At 34.6% G+C, this 22,942-nt stretch overlaps 1 protein-coding gene and 2 pseudogenes across 1 annotated transcript; all 3 read left to right on the top strand.

Moving 5' to 3' along the window:
- The first annotated feature begins 8,889 nt into the window (after positions 1-8,889).
- On the top strand, positions 8,890-9,576 carry LOC120170745 (V-type proton ATPase subunit E-like). The gene has a single exon (XM_039178626.1). It carries the CDS (start codon positions 8,896-8,898, stop codon positions 9,574-9,576), a length of 681 nt encoding a protein of 226 aa, XP_039034557.1. The 5' UTR covers positions 8,890-8,895.
- A 936-nt stretch (positions 9,577-10,512) lies between these two features.
- LOC120170772 lies at positions 10,513-11,201 on the top strand (annotated as a pseudogene).
- Positions 11,202-21,681: 10,480 nt separating this feature from the next.
- On the top strand, positions 21,682-22,329 carry LOC120170742 (annotated as a pseudogene).
- The last annotated feature ends 613 nt before the right edge of the window (positions 22,330-22,942 follow it).

The following is a 22,942-nucleotide window of genomic DNA, read 5'->3' as shown; positions in this document are numbered from 1 at the left end:
AGGCATTCAATGTCATGTTTGATATTAATGGTTGTAAAGTCATTGACATTGCATCTAATCAGATTATGCTTGTTGGTCATAGAATAGGAAACATAGACATGGTGCATTTAGATTCTATTGATATGACTAATTTGTGCCTAATTGCTAAGGATGAACATGATAGTTGGTTATGGCATGGGAGACTAGGACATGCTAGTATGAGTGTTTTGCAACGGCTAATTCAAGGTGATTTAGTTCGAGGGTTGCCTAAGCTTAAATTTGATAATGATAAAATCTGTGATGCTTGTGCTAAAGGAAAACAAAAACGAGTTTCTTTTAAATCCATTAATGACGTATCAACTAGTAGAGTATTACAATTGATCCATATAGATCTTTTTGGGCCAACTAGGACTACTAGCTTGGGTGGAAAACAATATGCATTTGTCTTGGTAGATGACTATTCTAGATATACTTGGGTTCTATTCTTAAGTACTAAAGATGAAGCATTAGAAAAAATCATCACATTTTCAAAAGTAATCCAAAACGATAAAGGTTACTCTATAACTAGTGTTAGGAGTGATCATGGCACTGAATTTGAAAATCTTGGATTTACTGAGTTTTGTAATTCTAATGGTATTAGTCACAATTTTTCAGCACCTAGAACCCCTCAACAAAAGGGAGTTGTTGAGAGGAAAAAGCGAACTTTAGAAGAAATGGCTAGAACCATGCTTTGTGAAAAAAATTTGCCAAAATATTTTTGGGCGAAAGCCACAAATACCACTTGTTATGTTGTAAATCGAGTAATGATTAGGCCTATTTTAAAGAAAACTCCATATGAAATTTTCAAAAATAAAAAGCCTAACATTAGCTATTTTCATCCTTTTGGATGTAAATGTTTTGTTTTAAACAACGGTAAAGAAAACCTTGGCAAATTTGATGCTAAAAGTGATGAAGGAATTTTCCTGGGTTATTCCTTAAATTCTAAAGCTTATCGAGTATTTAATAAAAGAACTTTAGTTGTAGAAGAGTCTATACATGTTGTTCTCGATGATAATCCTCTTCCGAGGAAGGATTCTTGTGTGATTGATGATGTAGGTGTTATAAATACAAATGAAGTTAGACATGACGTTGAAGAACCATCATCAAAGGAAGAAACAAAAGATGAGGTAACTCATGATCCTCTTGAGAATCCAACCATTGAAGAAAGGGAAGTATCTTATCCAAGAGAGTACAACTATGTCAAGGATGGTGAGATTATAGGTGATCCATCCAAAGGGGTAACAACTCGATCTTCTCTTAGAAATATTTGTAATTATGTTGCATTTATTTCATGCATAAAGCCTAAGAATATTAAAGAAGCATTAAAAGATGAATATTGGATTATGGCTATGCAAGAAGAATTAAATCAATTTGAGAGAAGTAAAGTATGGACAGTAGTTGAAAGGCCTAGTAATAAATCTACTGTAGGTACTAGATGGGTATTTAGGAATAAGCTTGATGAGAGTGGTAATATAGTGAGAAACAAGGCTAGACTTGTTGCTCAAGGGTATACTCAAGAAGAGGGCATAGACTATGATGAAACATACGCTCTCATAGCTAGGATGGAAGCAATTAGAATGTTATTAGCATTTGCATGTTTTCATGAATTTAAATTATATCAAATGGATGTTAAAAGTGCATTTTTAAATGGTTTTATAAAAGAATAAGTGTATGTGGAACAACCTCCAGGTTTTGAAGATTCAAAATTTTCGGATCATGTTCTTAAATTGACAAAAGCACTTTATGGTTTAAAACAAGCTCCAAGAGCTTGGTATGAAAGATTGTCAAACTTTTTAATTGAAAAAGGTTTTTTTAAAAGGGAAGGTTACATTGTTTTTGAAGCACAAAAGTAAAGATTTATTAGTAGTTCAAATTTATGTTGATGATATAATATTTGGTTCTACTAATGATGTTCTTTGCCAAGAATTTTGCAAAGTGAGTTTGAGATGAGCATGATGGGGGAGCTCTCATTTTTCTTGGGACTCCAAATCAAGCAAAGAAAAGATGGCATCTTCATCAATCAAGCTAAATATGTCAAAGATATGCTCAAGAAGTTTGGACTGGAAAATGGTAAACCTCACGACACTCCAATGAGCTCTTCAACAAAGCTTGACTTAGATGAATGAGGTAAATGTGTAGATGTTAAATTATATAGGTCAATGATTAGCTCATTGCTTTATGTAACTGCAAGTAGACCGGACATTATGTTTAGTGTTTGCTTATATGCTAGATTTCAATCATGTCCTAAGGAATCACATTTACTAGCTGTTAAGAGAATCTTTAGATACCTTAAGGACACTCCTAGTTTAGGACTTTGGTATCTTAGAGACTCTAGCTTTAGCTTGCATGCCTTTTCTGATGCGGATTATGGAGGATGCAAATTAGGTAGGAAAAGCACCTCCGGTACTTGCCAATTCCTTGAAAATATGTTGATTTCTTGGTTTTCAAAGAAACAAAATTGTGTTGCATTATCTACCACTGAAGCCGAATATATTTCAGCTGGTAGTTGTTGTGCACAAGTTTTATGGATGAAACAACAACTTTTTGATTATGGAATTGAAGTAGGTACCATTCCTATCAAGTGTGACAATATTAGTGCTATTCGTCTCACTAAAAATCCCATCCAACACTCTAGAACTAAGCACATTGAAATAAGACATCACTTCATTAGAGACCATGTCACTAAGGAAGATGTAGTTCTAGAATTTGTTGATACTTTGCACCAATTAGCGGATATCTTTACAAAACCTTTAAACAAGGAAAGATTTTGGACACTTAGGAGAGAATTAGGTTTGACCAACCTATCTTCAGTTAGTGTTTAAAATAATTTTAGCAATTTTAAGACTAAATGAAAAATGCTTAATTTTTTATTGCATTCATTGCTATTAGTTAGGGGGAGTTTATGATTCTTGATGAAAATTAATTTTATGTTCAAATATAGTTTAAAGATTAATTTGATTGTTTGAATGTGATTAATTTTCAATATATGAGTTGCCAATACCACTAGAGAAAATTAATTTAGCATTTTGAGTATTTTTGTCATTTCTGTGCTTAGTGCATCGATGCATTCCTTTGAATGTGCATCGATTCATCATGTTGATGCACTGATACACGTCTTGAATGTGCATTGATGCACATGGTCATGCATCAATGCATCCGTCAGGTTTTGAGGTTTTAAAAGCTTATTTTTCTCATTTATCTCAAACCCTAAAAACTATCCTCTCTAGCCGTTCGTCCCTCTTACTCTAAAAATCTCCATTCTTGCTCAAAATCAACGATTTTTCGTCGGAATCTTCAAGTTTTTCAACTTTCAAACCTGTTTATATCATTCAATCGTGCAAAACAACTCCTCATCTCTCTCAATCCGAATTTTCAAGGTAATATTTCAAAAAACTCTATTTTATTGATTTTTGATTTTAGAAATAGTTTTGATTAGTTCTAGGATGAACATTATATCGGGCATTGACTGTTTGTTGGTTCTAAACTAGATTTTACTACCAATTTCGTCAAAAACAAACAATTTTTCAAGATTTTTCTTTGAATTTCGAAATTTAAAAAAAATCGAAAATTATTTTTGATTTAATTTTGTTGTTTTCATGAAAACTATATTATAATATTATTAAAAAGTTTTCAAAACATGCCCATTAGGATATGGTTTAGAGAACCTTGAATTATTGAGGACTCATTTGAGTTTTGGGATTGATTATGCATACATGTGTTTCAAATTGCAGGTGATATTCCTTATTCCAATTTCCTTTAATCATGTCAAATCCTAAAAGACCTAGGTTATCTTCGAGTCGATCAAACCAAAACCGTCCTCCCGTTCCTCAACCTCCTAATCTCGTTCCTCCTCCACCTTCATCTCTATTAGTATCTTGTTTTAACATGCCTGAGCGTCGTAGAGACGAATTGTACTCTAGGTACAGAAACTCTTTCCAAACTTATAGAATCCGTGAAGAGCGTATTCCTTCGCTTCAAGCTATGGTTGACATTGATTTCGAATACCTTCCGATTCTTAAAGCTTGGAAGTTTGATAAATTGTTTAAGCTTAAACCTATCGTCTATCAACAATTGGTCCGCATTTTCTATTCCAATGCGGTGTGTATTCAAAATGAAACTCAATGTGGAACTATAGCTATTAGATCCTATCTTTTAGGCCAATATATTAATATTGACCCCGAGACTATAGCTTTCCGATTTGGGTTAGATGATAATGGTGTATATAATGAAAGTGAAAATGTGGAATATCCCTATGTTCCAAACTCAAGTGTTAGTACTCTACGATCTCATCACGATCGTTTTCTCCATTTGATGATCTCTTGGTGGTTTAGACCATCCGGAGGTAGGTACTCCACTCCCCATGCTAGGGATTTATGGTGGATATATTGTATTAAAAATAAAATCAAAATAAATCTGCCCCATATTATATTCAGTCAACTAGTGGACATCATAAACATTGTTCCTTCAAAACATGTTGAAACATTGATTTATGGATGTCTTCTTAGTAACCTCTTTATCAAACTTGGTCTAGACGTTCTCTTGACAATCATATCCCACTTCAAAATCAAATTAATCTCACATCCTTGAAGAAAGCGGATTGGAAACAAGACAAGGTTACCAGTCAATGGGTTTTTAGACCCGGAAAGCAAACTCCGGGAGCTAGTTCCTCACGAGCTGCTCCTAGCTCCTCTCGTGATCCTCCTCCTCCAGCTCCGACTGATGACGATGATCCTGAATTTCAACAACTTATGCAAGACATCGATGATCACGTACCTGATGACGAGCCTGCACCGGAACCTGCTCCACAAGAAGAACAAATGCCTTCGTATTTTCGTTCGTTTTTTGAGACATTTGATTTACGGTATGCATCCATGGATTCGCGCTTCACATTCATTGAGTCTCATCTCTCTATCTTGGGAGCTCGACAACAAGATATGAATGATCGTTTGGATACACTCTCGCTTGAGATGAGAGCTCGTTACCCTCCTCCTCCCGATCCTTCAATGGATGAATAGACTTATCTTTCATTGTTTTTGGGTTGATCTTGAATTATTAAAACATTTTGGATTATCTTTCTTTGATCGTTGGATAACTGTTTGATATTTTATATATATTTTGGTTTATTACAACATATGCATCATTTATTTTTTAGTTGCAATATGACCAATTTACCATTTCACATTTTTATTATGAATATTGATTATGAAACTAATGGCTAACTCTCTTTTGATTGTGATCTTAGAACTTAAGCTATATATATATATATATATATATAATCAATTGGCTATGTTTTTCAAAACCTTGTTCAAATCGATTTTAAGTCTTTTTGATTTAACAAAAAGGGGGAGAAATGTTAAGTGTTAAAAGGGAGAAGTGTTATAGTAAGGGGGAGTAATTTTTCTAAATTGAAATTGATTTCAAATTTTTAGAAAATCTTAAAATAACACAAATATTTTGTTATATCAAAAAGGGGGAGATTGTTGAAAACATTTTTGTATTTCGATATAACAAATTAGTTTAAATAAATTTTAAGATTTTACAAATGTTTTTTAAATATATTCGATTCAATTAATTGAATATCAAATTATTACTCCAAGTCTTTTAAGATCAATTTCAAACCTTACTAAATGTGTAAAATTGTGTTTTATACTTAATATATTTTTTGAAACAATTTTCACAAAGTATTTTGAACCAAAAATCAAGCCTAAAATCAATTTTTTCAGAGTGATGCATCGATGCACCAATCCATGCATCGATGCGCCATGAATTAAATTGAACATCGAATGCATTTCATGCATCGATGCACATACCATGCACTGATGCACTAAGGATTTTATGAAAATATCGAATGCATTTGATGCATCGATGCACCAGTCATGCATCGATGCACTCTGGCTATTTTTGAAACATCGAATGCACTTGATGCATCGATGCACTCTTAGTGCACCGATGCACTAAGGGTCCAACGGTTAAAATATTTGAATTTTACACTGATGCACCGATGCACCATGGGTATGCATCGATGCACTGACACTCCCAATTGTTTTTAATTAATTGTTTTCACACTTAAACGGCTATATTGACTCCACTATTCATCCCCAACGTTCAGAAGTGATTCAAGGTGTATTTAAGCAAGCTTAGAAGCCATTGATCAATAACAAGAAACATCAAGCAACTGGAATCAAGAGAGAATCAAAGAGAAAGCATCAAACCTCAAGTTTGAGCATTTCAAGCCTATTTTTCATTCAATAATCATTTTGCTTTCAAGAACATTTATTGTGCTCAATTGTATTCATTTTTTGAGTGTTCTTTTCTTTGTTCTAGAATTGTGCAAACAATCTACCTTGTGAGGATTTCATTTTAAGTTTGCAAATTTGTATTGTTCTCTTTGGGAGAGAGTGTTCTCAAGAATTTGTGGTATAATTCTTGAGGGTTTGTAAGGTTACTCTTTGTCCTCAAAAGAAAGACAAATTAGTTAATTTGTGGAAAATCCTTAGTGTGGATAGCTAAGGTAGTGGACGTAGACTTTGGTTGAGAAAGTCAAACCACTCTAAATCGCTGTGCAATTTCTTTCAATTTTCTGCAAAAGCTTCCACCAAAATTTTAATTGCCAATTCACCCCCCTCTTGGTCGATTCTGTCAATCGATTAACTTAACAAAATGTATGCATTTGGACTTTTGTAATATGTATGTGTGTGTTTATATTTTGATTAATTTATTTTAAATATTTTTAATTATCAAATTCGAGTTAACATTTAAAACTTTGGATAATGTTAGATTAATGAGAAATTATTGATACATATTAATATTTTGGGTAAAGTACACAAATGGTCCCTAGAGGGTGATGCTTTGTTAAGTCCTCTGACTATTAAAAGTTATAAAAGGATCCTCTTATTATAAGGCATTGCTTTTTTAAGTCCCTTAACCATTAAAAGTTGCAAAATAGTCACCGACTATTCATATATTTCAAACTCGTCCTTTTTCATTAAAAAATTGACGATTATTTGAGCTGGACGTTAACTTGCTCACTAGATATGATAAAATCTAATCCTAGAATTGTTTGAGTTGCGTTTTATGGATCGAGTCTCTATTTATATTATGTTTTTGGTACAATTCTTGAAACATTATATAGTCGAACAAGTGCTTAAAAGCAACGACGGTGTCACTAGACATTGATTTTTTCTATCTCAGTCAATAGGTTAAGCTCAGACGGTTGTCAATTTTTTAATAGGAAATGACATGTTTGGAACATATGAATAGTCGGAGGATCATTTTGTAACTTTTGATAGTTAGAGGATTCAACAAAGCAATGTTCCATAGTCAGAGGATCATTTTGTAACTTTTAATAATCAATAAACCCAATAAAAGAACACCCTATAATCAATGAATTATTTGTGTACTTTACTCTAATATTTTAAAGATTCAATTATAAAATTTTAAAAACTATTTAAAAATAATTTAAAATTTTTAGTCAGAATTTTGTATGATATAATTAACCTTTACATTTAAGATTGTAAGCTATGAAAACCATGGTTTTGCTAGTGCCCTTTCAAAATTGACTATTTGTCCCGTTAGAGGTATTCCTGAAATATTTGCAATCGAATAAAAATCTTTGTGAACTAATGTATCAGATCGAATTACAAACTGGAAAGATTTGTACAAGTTATACATTTTCTCATCACTTTATGAAAAAACATTAGATACAAATATATTAAATATCTGTTACTCGATTGGTAATAGTGAAATAGTATCTCTCCCTAAACAAATGTCATCGTACTAAGAAAATATTTTGTCATGAATGAACAATATAATAAGAAATTCATACATAAAATCATAATTATTAATACGGTCTTTTCCACATAGTACGGGAATCTTTTGTTGCCATAGAAGCAGAAGTGACGTGGCGGTGCTGGCCAAACCCATTGATAGCGCTAATGGACGGCCAGTTTTCGATTTGGATTCTGTTTTTCACAGCTTCCGACCACTGATTTTGATGTTCCAACATCCCAATCAAATGTCTGATTCCTTTTCTTTTCAAAAACTTTTAGATTAGAAATCATTTTCACTAATAAACATGAAAAATATTTGCATTGAATGTTTCAAATTCATCAATAATTTTTTTAATAGTACAATAATTATAAGGTATTAGGTATTTAAAATATTTTAAAATAATTGTAAATATATTACAATTTTTAGTTATTACTGTTTAAATATAAAATATATAAAAAGAATAATACTCTTTTTTTACTATTGAATCTATGTAATAAATTACTAGTGTTTATTTTGTGCAACATTTTATGCTTAAATACTCCTTGATTGTTCACTATTATTATTGATTTGAGCATTTTTACATGATTTCTGTGCAGGACAATGACTTCGGTAAAATGTGCTTAAAAGGCCTGAAAATTACATTTTTTGTTATGGAATCAAGGCTGGAACAGTGGGCATGTTAGAAGTTAGTTGTTAAGTATAGTTGAGGTTTAATTCATCTAGGTTCGGGTGGTTGAGTTCTTGAGGTGGTTAGTTTGTTACTTAAGGTTGTTAGTGTAGTTAACAGTAGTTAGCTTAACTACTTAGCATTGTAAGCTGTATATAACAGCAGGTGATGAACTCTTGTATTGTGAGTGTTGAATACAATTTCTAAAATTCACAAGTAGTTGATTTCTCAATATGGTATCATTCGCCAAATGATCCTGACTTTATTTTGTTTTCTTCCGTTGCATGGAAGAGGAGGAGAAAATGTCATCGGCATTTTCGACAGCGGCAACCGTTGCTAAACCGGTGTCGTTCACTACCAGCTTGGATCTAGCGAATCCCGTTGGGTTCTTGAAGAAGGTTTTCAATTTCATTACGGAAGAGAGTGACTTCCCCGCGAAAATGAACGACTCAGATGTATCCAAGCAGATCCAGCAAATGGTGAGCTTCATCCGCCAAGAAGTGGAGGAGAGAGCTAACGAGATCTTTGTTTCAACTGAAGAGGAATTTAACATTGAGAAGCTTCAGTTGGTGGAGGCAGAGAAGAATAAGATCATGCTAGAGTACGAGAAGCAAGTCGAAGTTCGAAAGAAGATTGAGTATTCGATGCAGCTTAATGCATCTAAGATCAAGGTCCTTCAGGCTCAAGATGATGTGGTTAATGAAATGAAAGAATCGGCATCCAAGGAACTTCTGAATGTGAGCCGTGATCAGTGTGTGTACAAAAATCTTTTGAGAGATGTCATTGTTCAGAGTTTGGTAAGACTGAAAGAACCTGCTATCTTATTGCGTTGTAGCAAAGATGATGTGCACTTAGTGGTGTCTGTACTGGATTCAGCAAAATGGGAATATGCTTCTAAAGTTAATGTTGATCCACCGAAGATATTCATCGACGATGTCCATCTTCCCCTGCACCTTCTCACCACAACGCTCATGGTCTTTTTTTGCTTTGGAGGTATTGTGCTAGCATCTCAAGATGGAAATATTGTTTGTGAGAACACCTTGGATGCCCTGTTGGATGTTACGTTCAATAAAAAGCTTATAGAGATACGCAAGTGGCTCTTTGGTCAGGTTGGTGCTTGAAGGGTAGATGTTGAACAAGATCCAGTTTTTATACTGGTGCCAATGGCAAGGCTATCACCGTTATTTCTGCATAGTAGTATAATTCTTTTGTGTGTGTAAACATAAGTTTAATTTTGCATTGATTTTGTTTATTTTGTTGCTTCTATCTCAAAGTTTCATGGGACTTGAAAGCTTCACAGCTAAGAGTCCATAAAAAAATTTCTCAAGGAACCTTGTAAAAGAGGGTGAAGAAGAAAGAAATGAAGTTGAATAAGAAGAACGAAAGGAAGCATCAGCACTTTCGATTCAAAGTGAACGAAAGGAAGCATCGGCACTTTCGATTCAAGAAGAACGAAAGGAAGCGTCGCCACTTTCGATTCATAGTGAACGGAAGAAAGTATCGGCACTTTCGATTCAAAGTGAACGGAAGGAAGTATCGACACATTCGATTCAAAGTGAACGGAAGGAAGCATCAGCACTTTCGACTCAATTGTTCATCTTTTTGTCAAGAAGGTTGAGAAAGTAGGTAGAATGTTAGAAGTTAGTTGTAAAGTATAGCTGAGGTTCAGTATAGTTAGGTTCGGGTGGTTGAGTTCTTGAGGTGGTTAGTTTGTTACATAAGGTTGTTAGTGTAGTTAACAGTAGTTAGCTTAACTACTTAGCATTGTAAGCTGTATATAACAGCAGGTGATGAACTCTTGTATTGTGAGTGTTGAATACAATTTCTAAAATTCACAAGTAGTTGATTTCTCAATATGGTATCATTCGCCAAATGATCCTGACTTTATTTTGTTTTCTTCCGCTGTATGGAAGAGGAGGAGAAAATGCCATCGGCATCTTCGGCAGTGGCAACCGCTGCTAAACCGATATCGTTCACTACCAGCTTGGATCCAGCGAATCCCGTTGGGTTCATGGAGAAGGTTTTCGATTTCATTACAAAAGAGAGTGACTTCCCCACGAAAATGAACGACTCAGATGTATCCAAGCAGATCCAGCAAATGGTGAGCTTCATCCGCCAAGAAGCGGAGGAGAGAGCTAACGAGATTTTTGTTTCAACTGAAGAGGAATTTAACATTGAGAAGCTTCAGTTGGTAGAGGCAGAGAAGAAGAAGATCATGCTAGAGTACGAGAAGAAGGAGAAGCAAGTTGAAGTTCGAAAGAAGATTGAGTATTCGATACAGCTTAATGCATCTAGGATCAAGGTCCTTCAGGCTCAAGATGATGTGGTTAATGAAATGAAAAAATCGGCATCCAAGGAACTTTTGAATGTGAGTCGTGATCACCGTGTGTACAAAAATCTTTTGAAAGATGTCATTGTTCAGAGTTTAGTCAGACTGAAAGAACCTGCTATCTTACTGCGTTGTCGCAAAGATGATGTGCACTTAATGGTGTCTGTACTGGATTTAACAAAAGGGGAATATGCTTCTAAAGTTAATGTTGATCCACCGAAAATATTCATCGATGATGTCCATCTTCCCCTGCACCCTCTCACCACAACGCTCATGGTCTTTTTTTGCTCTGGAGGTATTGTGCTGGCATCTCAATATGGAAAGATTGTTTGTGAGAACACCTTGGATGCACGATTGGATGTTGCGTTCATTAAAAAGCATATAGAGATATGCAAGTGGCTCTTTGGTCAGTGTTGAGTTAATCGATCGACAGAATTGGCCAAGAGGGGGGTGAATTGGCAATAAAAAAAATTCAGTGGAAGCTTTTGCAGAAAATTGAAAAGATTTGCACAGCGATTTAGAGTGGTTCGACTTTCTCAATCAAAGTCTACGTCCACTACCTTAGCTATCCACACTAAGGATTTTCCAACAAATTCACTAATTTGTTCTTTCTTTTGAGGCCAAAGAGATAACCTTACAACACCCTCAAGAATATACCCCAATTCTTGAGAACACTCTTTTCCCAAAGAGAAGATTACAAATTTGCAAACTTACAAGGAAAACCTCACAAGGTAATATGTTTGCACAATTCTAGAACAAGAAAATAACACTCAAAGATAATTATAAATGAGCACAAATGGTGTCCTTGAAAGCAAAATGAATATTGAAAGGAAAATTGGCTTGATTTGCACAAACTTGATGTTTGATGCTTTCTCTCTTGTTTCTCTATGATTTCTTATTGATCAAGGGCTTCAGAACTTGTTTAAATACACCTTGAATCACTTCTGAACGTTGGGGATGATTAATGAAGATCATATAGCCGTTTTAGTGTGAAAACAATTAATAAAACAGTTTGGAGCGTGCCTCATAGGGAATCGGTTCCCTAAGTGTAAGATTCAAATATTTCGACCGTTGAACAGGGGGGAATCGGTACCCCCTATGGGGGAATCGATTCCCTCCGAGCATTCTGGAAATCTCGGAGCTAAACCATTAAGGGGGGAATCGGTACCCCCTTTGGGGGGGAATCGGTTCCCTCTGAGCAATCTGGAATTTTTGGCTTTGAAATGGTTCGAAATACTTTGAAAGATTATTTTGAAATTGTTTTAAGATTAAAACTTAATTTTACACTTAAGTAAGGATTAAAAATGATTTTTGAAATATTTTGATATTCGAATAATTATATCGAATATACTTAGAAAATCATTTTGGAAAATCTTAAAATTCATTTATCTTAATTTGTTATATCGAAATATCAAAATGTTTTCAATAATCTCCCCCTTTTTGATATAACAAAACATTTTAGTAATTTTAAGATTTTGAAATCAAGTTTTGAAATTACTCCCCCTTACTTTAACACTTCTCCCATTTATCATTTTAAAAACACACTTAAAACACACACTTCTCCCCCTTTTTGTTAAATCAAAAAGATTCAAATAAACGTGAAAAATATTTAGCCAATTGATTAGGTATATGTATGCATAAGCTGCTAAGATCACAATCAAGAGAACCGTTAGCCATTAGTTCCATAATCAATATTCATAAACAATGTGATATGGTAAAATTGGTCATATTGCTAATAATGATGTAAATGATGCAATAATGAATAAATCACACCAAACATATAAGTTCACACCATTCATAAATTCAAACATTCCAAAATATTCAAAATGTTAAAACAATAAGTTTGGAAAACAAAGTAAAACATTTAATCACATATCCGGATCAGGAGGAGGAAAACGAGCTCGCATAGCGGCCATTTCGTTAGTGAGGTCATTAATACGTGCGTTGGTTGCTTCATTATTTGCACGCATTTGCCGAAGAATTTCTAATTGTTGAGCTCCCATTGTGGATAAATGGGACTCTATAGAATTAAAGCGCGAATCCATGGTCGCATATCGGTAATCAAATGTCTCCATAAAAGATTGAAAATATGGAGGCATTTGAGTCGATTGTTGTACTTGCTCTTCGGGCAGCTCAGGTTCATCTTCAGCTTCATCGATGTCTCGCATTAATTGCTCAAGCTCGAGATCTTCGTCAGCTTCGGGTGGAGCTTGTGAAGAACTAGCTCCCGGAGTAGTTGCAGAAGATCGAACCCATTCCCCGATTTCCTTATCCTTAATCCATCCTGCTCTCGTTAAGGAAAGAAGGTTAATTTGTTTCTTAAGAGGAAAAACGACATATAGACCGACTCTAAGTCCAGCATTGGAAAACAGATTACTCAAAATACAACCGTAAACAAGAGATGAACAAAGTTTTTTATTAGGAACAAGATTTACGGTTTCAACAATTTGAGCAAAAATAATCTGAGGTAGGTTGATTTTAATATTGTTTTCGAAACAATTTTACCACCAAAGATCTAAGGCTCTAAGAGTAGAATAACGACCTCCAGATGGTCGAAACCACCAAGAAATCATTAGATGAAGAAAACGTTCATGAAGGTCTAGGACACTTGCACTATCCCTTCTTTTATAACGAGATCCTAAAACCTGCTTTTCATTTGAAATCCCTTCATTATCTAATCCGAATGTATTGGCTATGTAAGCCGAGTCAATATATAAGAATTGTCCTAGAAGGTAGGAACGAATTCCTATGGTTTCGGTTTCAGTTTGGTCTTTAACACAAACGGCATTAGAATAGAAAATACGAACAAGTGGTAAACGATGGGTTTAAGGTCAAAGAGTTTATCAAATTTCCACTCTTGTAAAAGAGGAAGATATTTAAAATTGATAGCTAACATAGCTTGACGAGAAGGAATACGTTCTTTTCGGATTTTGTAAGAGTCGAAATATTGATAATACCAAAAACGATGATTTCTAGGACCAGGATGATTGAAACATGAATTTTGGATAGTCAAATTAGGATCAATAGGATTAGGATTAGAAATTGGAATAGGTGGAGGATTTGGAGGTGGATTTGGTTGACGGTGTGAACGACTAGATGAAGACCTAGCACGTTTAGGATTAGATATAGTGAAGGAAATCGGAATAGATTGGATAACCTGCAATTTTAAAAACAAATGTATGCAATTTAATTAATCCCAAAACTCAATTGAGTCCTCAATATTTCAAGGTTCTCTAAATCAATCCTAATGGGCAAAGTTTTTGAAAAACTTTTGAAAAATATGGTTTTGAGAAACAATATATGTATAGTTTTCATAACAACAACATAATTTAATCAAAACACAATAATTTGAAAAACAACAAAAATTTTTTTAATTTCGAAAATTTAAAATTTTTGGAAAATTCTTGTGTTTTTGATGAAATTAGTTGTAACATCTAGTTTCTAATCACTAAACAATCAATGCCCGATCACTATTTCAACCTAGAACTAATTAAAACTAATCCTATGTTCAAAATCAATGAAATAGAGAGTTTAGAAAAATTTACCTTGAAAGATGAAGATTGAGGGGATTTAGATGTTGTTTGCACGATTTTAATGATGATTGCAAGTTTAAGAGATGATATTTGAAGTGATTTCCGATTAAAATCAATTATTTGAGGCAAGAATGGAGATTTGAGAGTTTGAGGGTGAGAAACAGCGGAATAGGTTTTGGGGTTTTGGGGTGTTCTTGCCCGATTTTAACAGAACCCCAGGGGGGTATCGATTCCCCTATGGGGGGAATTGGTTCCCCTTCAAAGGGGGAATCGGTTCCCTCATAGGGGGATCGATTCCCTCTGCACCAAAATGCTAAAATCCGACTTTTAAGTACATAAAATGCTAAATTAATCTTCTCTAGTGGTATAGGCAACTCATATATTGAAAAATAATTATGTTCAAACAATTAAATTAATCTTTAATCAATATTTGAACATAAAGTTAATTTTTCCATCAAGAATCATAAACTCCCCCTAACTAATAGCAATGAATGCAATCAAAAATTACTATTATGAGCATTTTTCAGTATTTATTAAAAGTGCTGAATTATTTTAAACACTAAGTGAAGATAGGTCAGTTAAACCTAATTCTCTCCTAAGTGTCCAAAACCTTTCCTTATTTAAGGGTTTTGTAAAAATATCTGCTAATTGATGCAAAGTATCAACAAATTCTAGAATTACATCTTCCTTAGTGACATGGTCTCTAATGAAGTGATGTCTAATTTCAATGTGTTTAGTTCTAGAGTGTTGGATGGGATTTTTAGTGAGACAAATAGCACTAGTATTGTCACACTTGATAGGAATAGTACCTACTTCAATTCCATAATCAAAAAGTTGTTGTTTCATCCATAAAACTTGTGCACAACAACTACCGGCTGAAATATATTCCGCTTCAGTGGTAGATAATGCAACACAATTTTGTTTCTTTGAAAATCAAGAAATCAACATATTTCCAAGGAATTGGCAAGTACCGGAGGTGCTTTTCCTATCTATTTTACATCCTCCATAATCCGCATCAGAAAAAGCATGCAAGCTAAAGCTAGAGTCTCTAGGATACCAAAGTCCTAAACTAGGAGTGTCCTTAAGGTATCTAAAGATTCTCTTAACAGCTAGTAAATGTGATTCCTTAGGACATGATTGAAATCTAGCACATAAACAAACACTAAACATAATGTTCGATCTACTTGCAGTTAGATAAAGCAAAGAGCCAATCATTGACCTATATAATTTAACATCTACACATTTACCTCCTTCATCTAAGCCAAGCTTTGTTGAAGAGCTCATTGGAGTGTCATGAGGTTTCCCATTTTCTAATCCAAACTTCTTGAGCATATCTTTAACGTACTTAGCTTGATTAATGAAGATGCCATCTTTTCTTTGCTTGATTTGGAGTCCCAAGAAAAATGAGAGCTCCCCCATTATGCTCATCTCAAACTCACTTTGCATTAGCTTAGAAAATTCTTGGCAAAGAACATCATTAGTAGAACCAAATATTATATCATCAACATAAATTTGAACTACTAATAAATCTTTACCTTTATGCTTTAAAAACAATGTAGTGTCAACCTTTCCTTTTGAAAAACCTTTTTCAATTAAAAAATTTGACAATCTTTCATATCAAGCTCTAGGAGCTTGTTTTAAACCATAAAGAGCTTTTGTCAATTTAAGAACATGATCTGGAAATTTTGAATCTTCAAAACCTGGAGGTTGTTCCACATACACTTCTTCTTTTATAAAACCATTTAAAAATGCACTTTTAACATCCATTTGATATAATTTAAATTCATGAAAACATGCAAATGCTAATAACATTCTAATTGCTTCCATCCTAGCTACGGGAGCATATGTTTCATCATAGTCTATGCCCTCTTCTTGAGTATACCCTTGAGCAACAAGTCTAGCCTTGTTTCTCACTATATTACCACTCTCATCAACCTTATTCCTAAATACCCATCTAGTACCTACAGTAGATTTATTACTAGGCCTTTCAACTAATGTCCATACTTTACTTCTCTCAAATTGATTTAACTCTTCTTGCATAGCCATAATCCAATGTTCATCATTTAATGCTTCTTTAATATTCTTAGGCTCTATGCATGAGATAAATGCAACATAATTACAAATATTTCTAAGAGAAGATCGAGTTGTTACCCCTTTTGATGGATCACCTATAATTTCACCATCCTTGACATAGTTGTACTCTCTTGGATAAGATACTTCCCTTTCTTCAATGGTTGGATTCTCAAGAGGATCATGAGTTTCCTCATTTTTTGTTTCTTCCTTTGATGATGGTTCTCCAACTTCATGTCTAACATCATTTGTATTTATAACACCTACATCATCATTCACACAAGAATCCTTCATTGGAAGGGGATTATCATCGAAAACAACATGTATAGACTCTTCTACAACTAAAGTTCTTTTATTAAATACTCGATAAGCTTTAGAATTTAAGGAATAACCCAGAAAAATTGTTTCATCACTTTTAGCATCAAATTTGCCAAGGTTTTCTTTACCGTTGTTTAAAACAAAACATTTACATCCAAAAGGATGGAAATGGCTAATGTTAGGCTTTTTATTTTTGAAAATTTCATATGGAGTTTTCTTTAAAATTGGCCTAATCATTACTCGATTAACAACATAACAAGCAGTATTTATGGCTTCCGCCCAAAAATATTTTGGCAAATTATTTTCACAAAGCATGGTTCTAGCCATTTCTTCTAAAGTTTGATTTTTCCTCTCAACAACTCCATTTTGTTGAGGGGTTCTAGGTGCTGAAAAATTATGACTAATACCATTAGAATTACAAAATTCAATAAATCCAAGATTTTCAAATTCAGTGCCATGATCACTCATAACACTAGTTATAGAGTAACCCTTTTCATTTTGGATTATTTTTGAAAATGTGATGAACTGTTCTAATGCTTCATCTTTAGTACTTAAAAATAGAACCCAAGTATATCTAGAATAGTCATCTACCAAGACAAATGCATATTGTTTTCCACCCAAGCTAGTAGTCCTAGTTGGCCCAAAAAGATCTACATGGATCAATTGTAATACTCTACTAGTTGATACGTCATTAATGGATTTAAAAGAAACACGCTTTTGTTTTCCTTTAGCACAAGCATCACAGATTTTATCATTATCAAATTTAAGCTTAGGCAACCCTCGAACTAAATCACCTTGAATTAGCCATTGCAAAACACTCATACTAGCATGCCCTAGTCTCCTATGCCATAACCAACTATCATGTTCATCTTTAGCAACTAGGCATAAATTAGTCATATCAAAAGAATCTAAATGCACCATGTAAATGTTCCCTATTCTATGACCAACAAGCATAATCCGATTAGATGCAATGTCAATGACTTTACAACCATTAATTTCAAATAAGACATTGAATCCTTTATCGCATAATTGACTAATACTCAATAGATTATGCTTTAATCCATTCACATATAAAACATTCTTAATTTGTATGGAAGAGGTATTACCTATTGTACCAATACCTTCAATGTGACCTTTTGAATTGTCTCCAAAAGTCACTTCTCCTCCATTTTTGGCGTTAAGCTCAATGAACCGGCTTTTGTATCCGGTCATATGTCTTGAGCATCCACTATCAAGGTACCATGAATTTGAATTTGTTTCCCATTCCTTGTAGCAATGCTCCTTTCCCTACAAACATAGATTAATTTTTGATTTTTGGTACCCAAATTCTTTTGGGTCCATATTCATTAGTTTCCAAAATCCTAGTCCCCTTAGGTATCCATTTGTGTAGGATATTTTTATCTTTAGTAGTAATGAGTTCTTTAGGAACCCACATACTTCTAACGATTTTTCCATTAGAGGTTCTTTGGGGACCTCTATGATTGTAGTTTCTAAAACTTTTTCTAACAAAGTTGGATTTTGAATTTCCACCTTTTTCAAAATGTTTTGTTCCAACTTTATCAAAAGAAGTTTTAAGATCATCAATTTTCTTTTGATGATCATCATTGATCTTTGAAAGTAAATTTTGCAAATCTAAATTTTTCTTTTCAAACTCTTCTAGTTTGATTTGCAAATCTTTTATTTTACTTTCAAGATCGTTGTTGGTTTTGGATATGAGTTTGTTTTCATTTTTCAATTTTGAAACATCGTTTTTATATTTTAAAAATAATTTCTCATAATCCGAAGCCAACCCATTATATTCCTCTAATAACTCATCATAGGATAAATCATCAAAATCGGATGAGTTAGAGGTTACCTTAGAATCTTCCCCAAATGCCATCAAGCACAAGTTAGCTACTTCTTGTTCCTCTTCATCGGAACTTTCTTCATCGCTCCATGTAGCCACATGAGCCTTGTACTTATTCTTTGATTGACCCTTTTTCTTCAATTGTGGGCAATCATATTTAACATGCCCTGGCTTTTTGCATTCATAGCAAATGATTGGGTCCTTCTCTTTCGGTTCATTTTTGAGGCCTTCATTTCATTTGAATTTTCTTCCTCGATAAGGTCTCATCATTTTTCTGAACCGTTTGGCAAACAATGTCATTTCCTCGTCATCGTCATCGTCATCGTTATTCGAATCACTCTCATCTTTTGTGGATTTGAGAGCAACTCCAATGTTTTTCTTCTTCTCCTTCTCCTTTGGTGTCTCGTCAATTTTGTCGAGGTCCATCTCATCTTCGAGCATCATTTCATGAGTGAGGAGTGACCCAATTAGCTCTTCAAGAGTTAAGGACGTTAAGTCCTTAGACTCGATGATTGCTGTCTTCTTTGATTGCCACGATTTTGGGAGGGAGTAGACTAACTTCCTCATAAGCTTTTCATTTGAAATGGTCTCTCCATATGATTTGAGACCATTGACAATCGTTGAAAATCTATCCGTCATAGCTTTGATATCTTCATTTGGTTTCATCCTGAAATTTTCATAGCTATGCGTTAGAATACTAATTTTAGATTTCTTTACCTCATCGGTACCTTCATGAGTGACTTGAAGTTTGTCCCATATTTCTTTGGCAGTTGTACACGATGAAACTCTTCCGTATTCATCTGGTCCAAGAGCACAAAAAATGATATGGATGGCTTTGGAGTTGAGCTGGAACATTCTTGTCTCTCCTTCACTCCATAACCTTGGATGAGTGAGAGGTTTGATGTATCCTTCTTCTACAGCATTCCATGCTCCCATGTCACTTGCTTGAATGAAGTACATCATTCTATTCTTCCAATAGGCATAGTTAGCTCCATTGAAGAAAGGAGGCTTATTGACGGGCATCGAATCGAGACCGGAGTCGAAGTTTGAAGCGGAGGCCATTGATGACTTTGATAATCGATATAACTCTTCCCGAATCAACTCAAGAGGTGATTAAACCTTCAAATGAGTTAGGCTCTAATACCAATTGTTGAGTTAATCAATCGACGGAATTGGCCAAGAGGGGGTGAATTGGCAATTAAAAAAAATTCAGTGGAAGCTTTTGCAGAAAATTGAAAAGATTTGCACAGCGATTTAGAGTGGTTCGACTTTCTCAATCAAAGTCTACGTCCACTACCTTAGCTATCCACACTAAGGATTTTCCAACAAATTCACTAATTTGTTCTTTCTTTTGAGGCCAAAGAGATAACCTTACAACACCCTCAAGAATATACCCCAATTCTTGAGAACACTCTTTTCCCAAAGAGAAGATTACAAATTTGCAAACTTACAAGGAAAATCTCACAAGGTAAGATGTTTTCACAATTCTAGAACAAGAAAAGAACACTCAAAGATAATTACAAATGAGCACAAATGGTGTTCTTGAAAGCAAAATGAATATTGAAAGGAAAATTGGCTTGATTTGCACAAACTTGATGTTTGATGCTTTCTCTCTTGTTTCTCTATGATTTCTTATTGATCAAGGGCTTCAGAACTTGTTTAAATACACCTTGAATCACTTCTGAACGTTGGGGATGATTAGTGAAGATCATATAGCCGTTTTAGTGTGAAAATAATTAATAAAACAGTTTGGAGCGTGGGGGGAATCGGTTCCCCCTCATAGGGAATCGGTTCCCTAAGTGTAAGATTCAAATATTTCGACCGTTGAACAGGGGGAATCGGTTCCCTCCGAGCATTCTGGAAATCTCGGAGCTAAACCATTAAGGGGGGAATCGGTACCCCCTTTGGGGGGGAAATCGGTTCCCTCTGAGCAATCTGGAATTTTTGGCTTTGAAATGGTTCGAAATACTTTGAAAGATTATTTTGAAATTGTTTTAAGATTAAAACTTAATTTTACACTTAAGTAAGGATTAAAAATGATTTTTGAAATATTTTGAGTAATGTTTTGATATTCAAATAATTATATCGAATATACTTAGAAAATCATTTTGGAAAATCTTAAAATTCATTTATCTTAATTTGTTATATCGAAATATCAAAATGTTTTCAACAGTCAGGTTGGTGCTTGAAGGGTAGATGTTGAACAAGATCCAGTTTCTATACTGGTGCCAATGGCAAGGCTATCACCGTTATTTCTGCATAGTAGTATAATTCTTTTGTGTGTGTAAACATAAGTTTAATTTTGTATTCATTTTGTTTCTTTTGTTGCTTCTATCTCAAAGTTTCATGGGACTTGAAAGCTTCACAGCTAAGAGTCCATAAAAAAATTTGTCAAGGAACCTTGTAAAAGAGGGTGAAGAAGAAAGAAATGAAGGTGAATAAGAAGAACGAAAGGAAGCATCAGCACTTTCGATTCAAAGTGAATGGAAGGAAGTATCGACACTTTCGATTCAAGAAGAACGAAAGGAATCGTCGCCACTTTCGATTCATAGTGAACGGAAGGAAGTATCGGCACTTTCGATTCAAAGTGAACGGAAGGAAGTATCGGCACTTTCGATTCTAAGTGAACGGAAGGAAGCATTAGCACTTTCGACTCAATTGTTCATCTTTTTGCCAAGAAGGTTGAGAAAGTAAGGAGAATGTTAGAAGTTAGTTGTTAAGTATAGCTGAGGTTCAGTTCAGCTAGGTTCGGGTGGTTGAGTTCTTGAGGTGGTTAGTTTGTTACTTAAGGTTGTTAGTGTAGTTAACAGTAGTTAGCTTAACTACTTAGCATTGTAAGCTGTATATAACAGTAGGTGATGAACTCTTGTATTGTGAGTGTTGAATACAATTTCTAAAATTCACAAGTAGTTGATTTCTCAATATGGTATCATTCACCAAATGATCCTGACTTTATTTTGTTTGCTTCTGCTGCATGGAAGAGGAGGAGAAAATGCCATCGGCATCTTCGGCAGCGGCAACCGCTGCTAAACCGGTGTCGTTCACTACCAGCTTGGATCCAGTGAATCCCGTTGGGTTCTTGGAGAAGGTTTTCGATTTCATTACGAAAGAGAGTGACTTCCCCGCGAAAATGAATGACTCAGATGTATCCAAGCAGATCTAGCAAATGGTGAGCTTTATCCGCCAAGAAACGGAGGAGAGAGCTAACGAGTTCTTTGTTTCAATTGAAGAGGAATTTAACATTGAGAGGCTTCAGTTGGTGGAGGCAGAGAATAAGAAGATCAAGCTAGAGTACGAGAAGAAGGAGAAGCAAGTCGAAGTTCGAAAGAAGATTGAGTATTCGATGCAGCTTAATGTATCTAGGATCAAGGTCCTTCAGGCTCAAGATGACGTGGTTAATGAAATGAAAGAATCGACATCCAAGGAACTTTTGAATGTGAGCTGTGATTACCTTATGTACAAAAATCTTTTGAAATATGTCATTGTTCAGAGTTTGGTCAGACTGAAAGAACCTGCTATCTTACTGCGTTGTCGTAAAGATGATGTGCACTTAGTGGTGTCTGTACTGGATTCAGCAAAAGGGGAATATGCTTCTAAAGTTAATGTTGATCCACTGAAGATATTCATCGACGATGTCCATCTTCCCCTGCACCTTCTCACCATAACGCTCATGGTCCTTTTTTGCTCTGGAGGTATTGTGTTAGCATCTCAAGATGGAAAGATTGTTTATGAGAACATGTTGGATGCACGGTTGGATGTTGCATTAAAAATCTTATAGAGATACACAAGTGGCTCTTTGGTCAGGTTGGTGCTTGAAGGGTAGATGTTGAACAAGATCCAGTTTCTATACTGGTGCCAATGGCAAGGCTATCACTGTTATTTCTGCATAGTAGTATAATTCTATTTGTGTGTAAACATAAGTTTAATTTTGTATTCATTTTGTTTCTTTTGTTGCTTCTATCTCAAAGTTTCATGGGACTTGAAAGCTTCACAGCTAAGAGTCCATAAAAAAATTTGTCAAGGAACCTTGTAAAAGAGAGTGAAGAAGAAAGAAATGAAGGTGAATAAGAAGAACGAAAGGAAGCATCAACACTTTCGATTCAAAGTGAACGGAAGGAAGTATCGGCACTTTCGATTCAAGAAGAATGAAAGGAAGCGTCGCCACTTTCGATTCATAATGAAAGGAATGAAGTATCAGCACTTTCGATTCAAAGTGAACGGAAGGAAGTATCGGCACTTTCGATTCAAAGTGAACGGAAGGAAGCATCAGCACTTTCGACTCAATTGTTTATCTTTTTGTCAAGAAGGTTGAGAAAGTAGGGAGAATGTTAGAAGTTAGTTGTTAAGTATAGCTGAGGTTCAGTTCAGCTAGGTTCGGGTGGTTGAGTTCT

Source organism: Hibiscus syriacus, unplaced genomic scaffold, assembly GCF_006381635.1.
Source record: "Hibiscus syriacus cultivar Baekdansim isolate YM2019G1 unplaced genomic scaffold, ASM638163v2 tig00111792_pilon, whole genome shotgun sequence".
NCBI classification, from domain to species: Eukaryota; Viridiplantae; Streptophyta; class Magnoliopsida; order Malvales; family Malvaceae; genus Hibiscus; species Hibiscus syriacus.
Note: the sequence above shows the minus strand (reverse complement) of the source record. Positions and strands in the feature narration are given on the sequence as shown.

Coding starts and splice junctions, on each gene's coding strand:
- LOC120170745 (XM_039178626.1), top strand. CDS start 8,896: ATGAACGACTCAGATGTATCCAAGCAGATCCAGCAAATGGTGAGCTTC.